The 11761-nt window shown below is 40.0% G+C and overlaps 2 protein-coding genes across 2 annotated transcripts in view; one reads left to right on the top strand and one right to left on the bottom strand.

Annotated features, from left to right (window-relative positions):
• Positions 1-377: 377 nt before the first annotated feature.
• BCL2A1 (BCL2 related protein A1) lies at positions 378-11738 on the top strand. The gene is given in 3 exon segments (XM_003921689.3): positions 378-1006; positions 11450-11537; positions 11540-11738. Coding segments are annotated over 3 exon segments (612 nt in total). The 5' UTR covers positions 378-586; the 3' UTR covers positions 11644-11738.
• LOC141584641 (uncharacterized) overlaps positions 953-11761 on the bottom strand; it is a 28617-nt gene continuing 17808 nt past the window's right edge. Inside the window, exons 4-5 of the mRNA XM_074399918.1 lie at positions 7473-7730; positions 953-1040 (exon numbers count right to left, since the gene is read on the bottom strand). Coding sequence (XP_074256019.1) covers positions 7575-7730 — 156 coding nt within the window. The 3' untranslated portion in view covers positions 953-1040; positions 7473-7574. The remainder of the gene's footprint in view (positions 1041-7472; positions 7731-11761) is intronic.

Genomic DNA, 11761 nt, shown 5'->3' with positions numbered 1-11761 from the left:
AGCATGTTATCAGTGCTTCATTCCTTTTTTTGGATGAATAGTTTGTCTGTTGATCAACAGTTGAGTTGTGTCCACCTCTTCGCTGTTGTGAATAGTGCTGTCATGTACATTCCTGGGTAAGTATTTGAGTATCTATTTTCACTTCTTTTGGGGGTATATACCTGTGAATGGAATTGCTGGGTCTTTTGAATAATTCTGTATTTAACTTTTTGAGAGCTGCCAACCTTTTCCCAGAGGTGGCCCCATTTCACATTCCTACCAGCAATGTACAAGGATTCTAATTTCTCCACATCCTGCACTTAAGACTTGTAAAGCAGAATTAATGACAGGATGAGGAAGTGTCCTCTCCGAAACATTTTCCTCTTTCACATTTTAAACTTTCTCTTTCACGCACGACATTAAACAGCCTACGCATGAAAGTGACTAGGAGGAAGGATACTATAAAGCGATGCAAGCAGAAATTCCACCATGCTCTACGTGTCATCATGTGTCATAACTCAGCCAAGCTCAGTGAGCATTCTCGTCAAATTGCCTCAACAGCTTCGAGGTGAGCCAGCTCGAGCCTTTGCTCTCCACCAGGCAGAAGATGACAGACCACGAATTTGGATATATTCACAATCTAACTCAGGACTATCTGCGGTATGTCCTGCAGATACCACCATCTGGAACGGGTCCAAGCAAAACGTCCAGAGTACTACAAAAGGTTGCATTCTCAGTCCAAAAGGAAGTGGAAGAGAGTCTGAAGCCATGCTTGGACAACGTTCATATTGTGTCCATGGACAATGCCAGAACAATATTCAGTCAAGTGATGGAAAAGGAATTTGAAGATGGCATTATTAACTGGGGAAGAATTGTAACCATATTTGCATTTGAAGGTATTCTCATCAAGAAACTTCTACGAGAGCGAATTGCCCCGGATGTGGATACTTACAAGGAGATTTCGTATTTTGTTGCTGAGTTCATAATGAATAACACAGGAGAATGGATAAGACGAAACGGAGGCTGGGTATGTGTGATGGAAAATTCTTCATTGTTCTTTACTGTGAAATAGAAATCGAGAATGTCCTTGCTAATTAAAACAACAAAACATTTACCCAAGAATACTATTTTCCTTGGGTGGTTTGAGTTAATTTTTAAAATAAAAGTCTATCTTCTGGCTTATTTCCAGTGAATCCTTGAACTTGAACTTTACAGTTGGAAAGCACTTGTGTTTCCAGATTTTATCTTTAACAGTATAAATTATAGTAGTGAGGCTTGGGCACTGATAAAGCTCCTCTCTCATGCAGCTTCAGAATCAGCAGTGCTTGCACTGTAATCTAGTACTTAGCTTTGCTAAGGTTGTCATGACCGTACAGACAGTGCAGACGTTCCTACAAGCAGTACAGAAAGAGCTGCTATTAGATGCTGTTATTTTTAGGTATTTATGAGGTTGCAAAAGGCAGGTGTACATTTTTGAAAGTTCTTGCTAACAAATTGATGTTTTTCAGTTTACTAATACGTAACAAATTGATATTGCTAATATATAACAAACTGCTACTAACAAATTCTGGGCTGTTAAGGTTTGTTGATTAAAACATAATGTACTGTCCCACCAGCAAGAACCTTTATCTAAGAATTTTCAAATAAAAACTCACTTTATTAACAGTGCCTCAAAAAGCCAAGACTGTGTAGGGGCCTTTGTTCAAACTCTTGTTGGTAAAAAGCCCGACGCATCTGAATGTATATGCTTTCCTTTATATCCCAATATAATTAATAATTATTTTTTTAAAGCACTTAAGTCTCCATGGGCCCTCTTCCAAACCCCTAATTCCTGGCCTTCACCGCTCCCAAGAGGTAACCACTGTTATCAATTATTTTGCATGCAAAACATGCCTACTGAATATACCATAGAAAATAAACAATATTTCTTTGTAAAAAAATTTTTGTAAAAAGTTTTATGTAAACTGTACATGTGTGCTTATGTTTTACATTAACATGTTATACCATATAACACACAAAACATATAACACATACATTTTTACATATAATATACATTTCGCATACATATTTTTTACATGTGTATATGTAAAAGTAGTATATGGCACTAATTCTGCAACTCTTTTTTTTTTTACTCAGAGTTATTTAAAATAGTATTTTTTTTTTTTTTTTTGGGACGGAGTTTTGCTGTGGTTACCCAGGCTGGAGTGCAATGGCGTGATCTCGGCTCACCGCAACCTCCGCCTCCTGGGTTCAGGCGATTCTCCTGCCTCAGCCTCCTGAGTAGCTGGGATTACAGGCACGCACCACCATGCCCAGCTAATTTTTGGTATTTTTAGTAGAGACGGGGTTTCACCATGTTGACCAGGATGGTCTCGATCTCTTGACCTCGTGATCCACCCGCCTCGGCCTCCCAAAGTGCTGGGATTACAGGCTTGAGCTACCGCGCCCAGCCTAAAATAGTATTAAGAGTGCTGTGTATATTCTTTGTATGTAAATACTGTAGAGTATTTGGCCACTTCTAGCTGATAGCTGTTGAGGTTATTTCGAGTTTGCTATCACACACAATGCTTTATTGACTATCATTTTACCTCTATCTTCCCTTGTCCATGTGTGTATTTTTCTAGGGTGGATGTTGGGTTATAAATTCTGGGTCATGGTGTACATACATTTTTTAATTACCTAGGTCCTTGCCCTCCAGAGTGGGTCTACCAAGTCTAGCAAGTGACAATCCCCTCAGCATGTTGTTAGAATATCCAACAGTTCCCCCTACCCCAGCTGACTAACATTAGGTTGCTGCAATTTGTCATAATTTCCTTCATTTGTTGGGCTAAAAGAATACAGTTTATCTTGTTTTAATTCTCGTTTTCTTTTTTGAGACGGAGTCTCACACTGTTGCCCAGGCTGTAGTGCAATGGTGCGATCTTGGCTCACTGCAATCTCTGCCTCCTGGGTTCAAGCAATTCTCCTGCCTCAGCCTCCCGAGTAGCTGGGATTGCAGGCGTGTGCTGCCACACCTGGCTAATTTTTTTGTATTTCTAGTAGAGACGGGGGCTTTCACCACGTTGGCCAGGATGGTCTTGATCTCCTGACCTCATGATCTGCCTGCCTCAGCCTCCCAAAGTGCCAGATTACAGGCGTGAGCCACCATGCCCGGCCTAATTCTCATTTTCTTGATTTCTAGTAAGGTGAATCTTTTTTTTCCTTTTTGAGCAGCTTTTCATGTATTAACTGATTATTTGTAAGTATTCTGCAGCGAATTGCCTGTTTACATCCTTTGCCCATTTTCCTATTGTCTTTTTCTTATTGATTTGTAGGAATTCTTTGAATATTCTGGATACAAGTTATCATCATTTAAATTATTTGAGGCAGAGTTTCACTCTTGTTGCCCAGGCTGGAGTGCAATGGCATGATATCGGCTCACTGCAACCTCTGCTTCCTGGGTTCAAGTGATTCTCCTGCCTCAGCCTCCCAAGTAGCTGGGATTACAGGCATATGCCACCACACCCAGGTAATTTTGTATTTTTAGAAGAGACGGGGTTTCACCATGTTGGTCAGGGTGGTCTCGAACTCCTGACCTCGGGTGATCCTCCCCTCAGCCTCCCAACATGCTGGGATTATAGGTGTGTGCCAAATCATTTTTATATATGTGGCAGATATCTTTAATTTTGCTGATTATCCTTTAAAGCTAGTGATGTCTTTGGTCATTACAAATGTTTACAAGTTTGTTGCAATAGAATTTATTGATCTTTTACTTGATGCCTTTTTAATTTTGTTCAAGGTCTTCCTGCATGATAGACCTTACTACAGCTACTCCCCTTTCTCAATCATCTTCTTCCTGGAACTTAGTTCTTTCTAACTCAGCGTGACTGAGGCTGGGCGAAGCATGTGAAATGTTTTGTCATGTTTTCTTCTGATTGGTTGTGGGAGGCTATACTGAAGGACTGGTGGAAATTTCAGCTGCACTGTGTACATTTCAGGTGAAGGCAAACGTTCTCTAGCACAGAAGACCACATATGAACCTGAAGAGAAATACTCTACTAGTTTGCAGGCTCTATGTGGGCTTGGACTGTATTCCCAAAGCCTAGCATAGAACTTGGAACACACAGACGGTGATTGTATGTTACTTAAAAATTTAACTTCGCCACAATAAAATCTGTGAGCTCCTGGAACTCATTGTTAGCAAAGTATGGAATTGTCTCTGAGAATTTCTCGCAGTGCCCTCATTTTTGGAGGGTGGTACGATGTAACCATGAGTGTGGCAGGATAAACCTCTCTCGAGTGTAGATACAATACACACATTGCCCACACATGCACACAGTCAGCCTTTCTAATGTTTCCAAGGTCTTTTTTAACACCTGAACAGTTCAGGTTGTAGAAATGAAACACTCTTAAGGTGTCATTTCAGCTCAGATGAGACATTGGTTCTGTTCATGACGGGCAGGGCTTTTCTGAGTCAGTGCAAACTGGCATGGGAAAACTATCTTCTTTTCAGGGTGATGTTGACAAATCTGCTCAAATGAATGAATTTACTCTTGAATGATTCACTTCAGGGGAAATGGAACAGTCTCATGCTTATGCTAGTGGAGTCAGCGGCCAGAAGAAGAAGTAAGAGTAGAAGAGGCACTCTCAACTTTATTGAGAGCACCAGCTTCTCACTTTCTACCTGCCTGAAAAAACTCTCAAGAAATCACTGATCATAAAACATACAATCTATAATTTAATTAAAATTTAGAAGTGCCCAGAGACTTTATGAAATCTTTGAATTAAGAATGCAGTATGTGCCAGGCATGGTAGCTCACCCCTATAATCCCAATGCTTTGGGAGGCCAAGGTGGGCAGATCACCTGAGGTCAAGAGTTTGAGGCCAGCCTGGCTAAGATGGTGAAACCCCATCTCTACTAAATATACAAAATTAGCAGGGCATGGTGGCGGGTGCCTAGAATCCCAGCTACTTGGGAGGCTGAGGCAGAAGAATCACTTGAACCTGGGAGGCGGAGGTTGCAGTGAGCCATTGCACTCCAGCCTGGGTGACAGAGTGACTCCGTCTCAAAAATAAAAACAAAAACAAACCAGAATTCAGTATGTGAGTACAGCATAGATGTTCAGAGCACCAACTCAGAATTAGATTGACCTGGTTTCATTTTTGGACTCGAGAGCTTACTACCTGTGTGAATTTTACAAGTTGCTTAACTTCCTGAAGCCTTACTTCCTCATCTGTAAAAACAGGAAAATATTGCAACCTATATCCTGGGACTGGTATAATGATTAAATCAGTTAACACATGCAAAGCACTTGGAACAATTCCTGAAAATGAGTACTCAATACAAGTTTAGGGTTGTTGCTATTGGTAGTAGTAGTATTATCTAGGTTCCATTGAGTGAATCTGACTACATTTAGTCTCCATAAATTATATGATCAAATATAGTTAGATATTAATTATCATGTAAAACAGATCCCCTAGTGGGAAGAAACAAGACTGGTTTATCAGTACAGGTATTGATAGACTTACAACCTATGCAACTTATGACCATTCGACTTTACGACCACAATCGCTAGCCACGACTGCTCTGCGTCTGGCAGCGCAAACGTTGCCCAGCTGGGCGTACGACAGTGCGGACCAGCTTCCAGCAGCACTACCATCTCTTACGACTTAAAGATTTTTATGCCGGGCGCGGTGGCTCAAGCCTGTAATCCCAGCACTTTGGGAGGCCGAGGCGGGTGGATCATGAGGTCAAGAGATCGAGACCATCCTGGTCAACATGGTGAAACCCCGTCTCTACTAAAAATACAAAAAATTAGCTGGGCATGGTGGCGCGTGCCTGTAATCCCAGCTACTCAGGAGGCTGAGGCAGGAGAATTGCCTGAACCCAGGAAGCGGAGGTTGCGGTGAGCCGAGATCTCGCCATTGCACTCCAGCCTGGGTAACAAGAGCGAAACTCTGCCTCAAAAAAAAAAAAAAAAAAAAAAAAAAAATTTTTATAACATCATTTCACAGTACTGTACATATAGCCTACTCAACTTACGACCAAATCATGTTACGACCGGTCTGTCGGAACCAATCATGGTCTTAAGTCAAGCACTAGCTGTAATGGGATTCATAATCTCTTTCCTTGTTCTTTCTCCGTTTTATCAGCTTGTCTTGCCTGCCTTTCTGCCTGCCTGTTTTCCTGCCTTCTTTTTCTTTCATCTCTCCTTTTCTTTTCTTCCACATTTACCATGATTTCCTCCTGTCCCCTCTCCTAATTTGAAGGGCTGAGAAAGGATGGGCTCTCACAAGATCTGATAGGGAAGCTAGTGCCATTTGGCTACCTTCCGCATTCATGAGGAGAGGATGCTTCTTAAAAACCATTAGGGCTGGGCACTGTGGCTCACGCCTGTAATCCTAGTGCTCTGGGAGGCCGAGGTGGGTGGATCACCTGAGGTTAGGAGTTTAAGACCAGCCTGGCTATCATGGTGAAACCCCACCTTAAAAAAAAAAAATTAGAATGGTCCTGAGGTGAAACTCCGTGTCTTCCCTTGAGATCACCCTTCCTTTCGAACCAGGTGGCTCTTCCTTTCTCCCTTTCGGTGAAGCATTCTCCTCTGCATATGCTGGGGGAATAGAAAGAATGCGTGGCACTCAGCTCCACCTGGGAGAAATCATGTCTACTAAATGCATCACTGTATACCTCATACATAGGACCTATCGCAATAGAACGTGACAACAAATATTTGCTGATGAAAGGATTCCATGAAGCAACACTGGAACTGGAGATTTGAACTCTGGTTTTCTTCCTCACTAGAGGTATAGCCTTGGGTAAGTTACTGAGGTACATCGAGACTCAGATTCCTTATATAATGTATATGATAATATGATAGGATATATGATAATTTATTATATCTATAATATTTAATGAAAACAGTATTACCTACCTTTAAAGGAAAGCTAAATGATTATAGAACACTTTTTGTAAAAAAGTGCTTTGCAAAGTGTCAAATACTATGCAACCAGGAGGGTTATGTGGGAAATTCCAGGCAGTTTAAATAATGTAATTCTTAGCTCTTCTGAAAGCAGACGTACCGTCAGAGTGGTGCTTTCCAAGTAACCACAATTTTAAACCTTGGGTCATACTGTTAGGCCAAGAGGGGTTTTTTTTTTTTTCTTTGTTATCCTCTTACTCTAAATAATAGTCTGGTCAATTTGAGGCCAAATAAATGGATACACAGAGACATGGAGATGATGAAGCGTTCACTTTTTCAAAGGCATTTCCAAAAGGTATAAAGATCTAGCAGCGAGGTAACACCATCTCCAGGATTCCTATATGTCCTTTGATTAAGTAAATTTGGGGGCCAAATTCTTCTAATTCTTTTGAATTTTTACTTGAGATTTTAAAATCATTCGGTGAAAAACAAATGACCCTCAAGTCAGGCAGAAATGCATGAGGCCGACACAAGACCGAGAGAAAAGCACCTCTCCTGAGGCCCGGTCAGGCTCTCTAAGGGCCAGTTCTGTACCTTGGGAGTCAGCCTGGACTCCTGTCTCCCATCCATCAGACATCCTCCTGGCTGCCCTTCTGAAATGCTGCAATCCCTTGGGCATCTAGGCCACCTTCTCTCTCACTTGACTCTGCGAGTAGCCTCCTCGTAGACTTCATGTGTCCATCCTTTATCTGCTGTAATTTGTCCTCCACGTAGCAGCCACAGCGATATTTTTAAAACTTCAATTAGATCAGGTCTTGGCCTAATCATGAGCCTCCAAGCTGCCCCTTCACCCTGGGAACAAAAGCACAAAATTCTGACTGTGGTACTCAAAGCCCTCCATAACCTAGCCTCTAACCGCCTCTCGAATCTCATTTTCTATGAACTCTTCCATGTTCTCATGGCTCCAGCCTCCTTGGATAAGCTGAGCACATTCCGCCCTCAAGGCCTCTGCACCTGCTGTTCCCTCTGCCTGGAATACTTTTCCACCGAAGTTGGCCTGACTTCCCTCTTCTTTTTGCTCAGGTCTCCGTTCCAAGGTTGCCTCCTCAGAGAAGTCTTCCTTGATCACCCCATCTGAGAAAGTACCACTGCTGCTCTCTGTCTCCCTACCCAACTTTATTGCCTTCCTAATAGTTTTCATGACTGGACATCCCATTGTATATTTGCTTATCTGTTTGTTGTCTGTGTCTGCATGAGAATGTCAGCTTAGTGAGGGCAGAGATCCTATATGCTTTGTTCACCGCTGTGTTTCCAGTGCTGTAAATGCTACCTGGCATGTGACCAATGCTCAATGAATATTTCCTGAATACATAAATAGTCTTTAGAGAAGTGGGAGTAACATCATAGTATTTGCCTGTATTTTTTTGTTTTTGTTTTTTGAAACAGGGTTTTGCTCTGTCACCCAGGCTGGAGTGCAATGGCACGATCTTGGCTCACTGTACCCTCGACCTACAGGGCTCAAGCAATTCTCCTACCTCAGCCTCCCAAAGTGCTAGGATTACAGGCTTGAGCCACTGCACCTGGCTGCCTGTATCTTCAAAAATTCTGAGGTTCTAAGGGGATGGAGGCAGCAAACCACATTGCCATGTATGTAGCTATGCAACAATCCAGCATGTTCTTCACATGTACCCCAGAACCTAAAGTGCAATAAAATCTAAATTAAAAAAAAATTCTGAGGTTCTGATTTTCTTTGCATTAGTGATACAGTGTATCATTTTATGCTTCAGGCTTCCTTGAAGCCAAGGTAGATGAATTTAACAAACTATCACTATTCCCAGAAATAATAAGGCCTGAACAATTCTTATTTACTACTACATTACTGATAGGATATTGAATCCTTATTTGTATATTTATTTTTATATAATGGTTTTAAGATGCAAATAGCATCATTAAAGAAAATATATTTGAAAATAACATTTTTGAAAGGAAGAAAAATTACTCCCATCACCCTAACATATCCACATGCAGACATTATATGAAATTATAATTAGGGTATACAGAGGAGTTTTTTCTGTGTGACATTATATTATAAATATTTTCAACACCGTCTCACATATTCCATGTTAACATTAGACATTAATTTTTAATCTTGGTGCCCCCTACTCTCCAATATTTTAGAAGACTGCCTCATGAGAAATTTCTAAGGTTTATAAGGTATGTGTGTAATTACAATACTCTAGCATATTGGAAAACATATTTTCTTCCCAAAAGTATTATATCAATGGAACAATATCACAACAAACTTATCAACATGGGTGGTACTATTAATAATTTTGAGGGTTTGATAAGCATAAAATAACAAAACCAGTATAATAGGTCTAAAAAACAGTAAGACTGTGTTAAAAGTACATTTCTTTAACTGCTCTTACTGTTTTCCCACATACTTGTTAATTATTTGTATTTCTCTCTTTAGTGGTCTTTCCCTTTTAAACTATCAAGGGCCTGAGGATTTTCTCTTACCTTTGAATGAATTATTTCATGGTATATGTAAATATTTTCCTAGTCCATTGTTCTTTTTAATTTTAATTTTTCATAGTTAAAAAAAACTTTAATCTTCATCTGGCTGGAATCATCAATGTTTTTCTTTGTTCCCTGTCCTTTCTTTAGACAATGATGTGTATAAGATGACATGTTAACTGTTCAATGATCATAGACAGTGATTGTTGTCATAATAAAAAACATCATTTCAGAGGGCCTCATTATACTCACGAAACATGGGCTTTATGAAAACTCTAGGAAGGAGTGCAATGAAGTGGACACCTTCTAGAGTGTATAGGAAATCTATGAGCATGCGCTGGCAGGAGGGAAGGAGGAAGAAGAGAGGGGGCAGTTTCCTGTCAAGGCATGACAGCATGTCTCAGAGCACAAAGCACATTTAACATGCAGGCAGAAAATGGCTTTCTTAGGCAATCTGTCAAATGGAAAGTCCCGCTGGCTGGTCTTTATACATCTTTATACATCTACTCTGCCAGTGATGCTCATAAATGATTCCAAGGCACTGCAGAGCTCTTAAGTCTCCCAACTACGGAGGAGTTATGCTTGGTTTATGTTTCAGTATTAATCACACCAAGTTCTGAGCTACTTGCAGGCATTTGTAGCCCCAGGTTCTGCAATTGGTAAGATGCAGGTGTAAATGTTTGCTAGATGACCATCTGAAACAAAATTTTTAACAATTTTCTAATTCCTTTGGCAGTTGTCTGGAAATGTATGGAGTGGAAAGAAGTAGGGTCTTTGCATTCTAATCCCAGTCCAGGCACAAGGAGGTGGCTAATCTTAGATAACTTATTTTTTTTCTCTGGGCCTCAATTTCCTCATTTGTTAAAATAAGGGAGGGTTTTAGGCTAGATGATCTCAGAGATGCTTTTCGGTAAGGATTCTGTGAATACAGATTGTAAATTAACTAAATAAAATGTCCAGTTAATTGGATTATCCTATATTTTAAAAACTATGTCTGATCAGAGAGTGAGTAGATTTTAAAAGAAACTGTAGCAGGAGCGGCCAAAAGAAACAGATCTCTCAAACACTGAATGGGGAAGGGAGGGGTTTATTATGGCTGGGAGCCAGGCAATTAGTTGTCTAACAAAGGAAGGTTCTGCCTTTATAGAGGCTTACACTGCAGATATTACACGTGGAAGAATCTTAGTTTACAGTCTTAGAAATCACAGGTGAAAGGGTTTTGGATTTACAGCTTTAGAAATCACATATGAAAGCGTTTCTGGGTTTACAGCTTTAGAAATCACATGTGAAAAGGCTCTGGTCTCCAGATGGAGGAGTGCGGTGGGGGTTTGATCTTGTTTTAAGTAAAAACAGTGTCTTCCGTAGAGTTTCCCCAATACCAAGCGTGTTATTTACAGGAAGGTCATTCAGGAGGAGCCAGTGGCCTGCTTTTTCTTCTATTGAAGTGCATCGTGGAAGTCGAGGGGGAGATGATCCCAGATGCCTGGGTCTCCTTCCTCAAAACCATCAACCTTTTCAGAGGCACTGATTTAATCTGGATTTACTCTGAGTTCTCCTGATTTTCAATTCAATGCAGCTTACAATATAAAATAATTTATATTACAAATATAAGTGCATTTAAATCAATGCTGGTCGATTGAACAAGGAAAAAAAAATAGGCTTTCTATCCTCTAGAGCTGCGTTTTTTGTCCACTATGGTAGTGAAATGTGGTTGGTCTGAATTAAGATGTGCTGTTAAGTACTAAATACTCATTGGATTTCAGAAGGTTATGAAAAAAGAATATCTCATCAATGATTTTATACTGATTACATATTAAAATAACACTAAATGTATCTTAAAAGTTTTACCTATTTTTTTTACTTTTTAAAATATGGCTACAAAAAATTTAAATTTACAGATGTAGATCACACTGCTGTTACACAGTGTTGCTTAAGAGGGGTAGAGGGGTAGAAGATTAACTATTTGCATTATTTAAATGAAAATATTTTTGCTTTTTATTCCAACATACTTAATCTCCAGTGATTTTTAAAACACTAAATTTTTTTTCTCCTAGGAAAATGGCTTTGTAAAGAAGTTTGAACCTAAATCTGGCTGGATGACTTTTCTAGAAGTTACAGGAAAGATCTGTGAAATGCTATCTCTCTTGAAGCAATACTACTGACCAGAAAGGGCACTCCATATTGTGAAAACAGCCTCATTTTCCTGACTCTTATGAAAACGATTGTCCACACATACTTCTACTTCTAAAGTAGAAGTTTCACAGCTTTGATGATGTAACTTGACTTTCCCAAGTTACAGAAATTTTGTCCCTATGTAACGAATAAATTGTTTGTATCTCTCCATATGCCATTTTGTCTTAATTTCT

The sequence above is a fragment of the Saimiri boliviensis genome, chromosome 5 (assembly GCF_048565385.1).
Source record: "Saimiri boliviensis isolate mSaiBol1 chromosome 5, mSaiBol1.pri, whole genome shotgun sequence".
Taxonomy (NCBI): Eukaryota; Metazoa; Chordata; class Mammalia; order Primates; family Cebidae; genus Saimiri; species Saimiri boliviensis.
The sequence above is the reverse complement of the archived record's forward strand: the minus strand, read 5'-3'. Positions and strand labels throughout refer to the sequence as shown.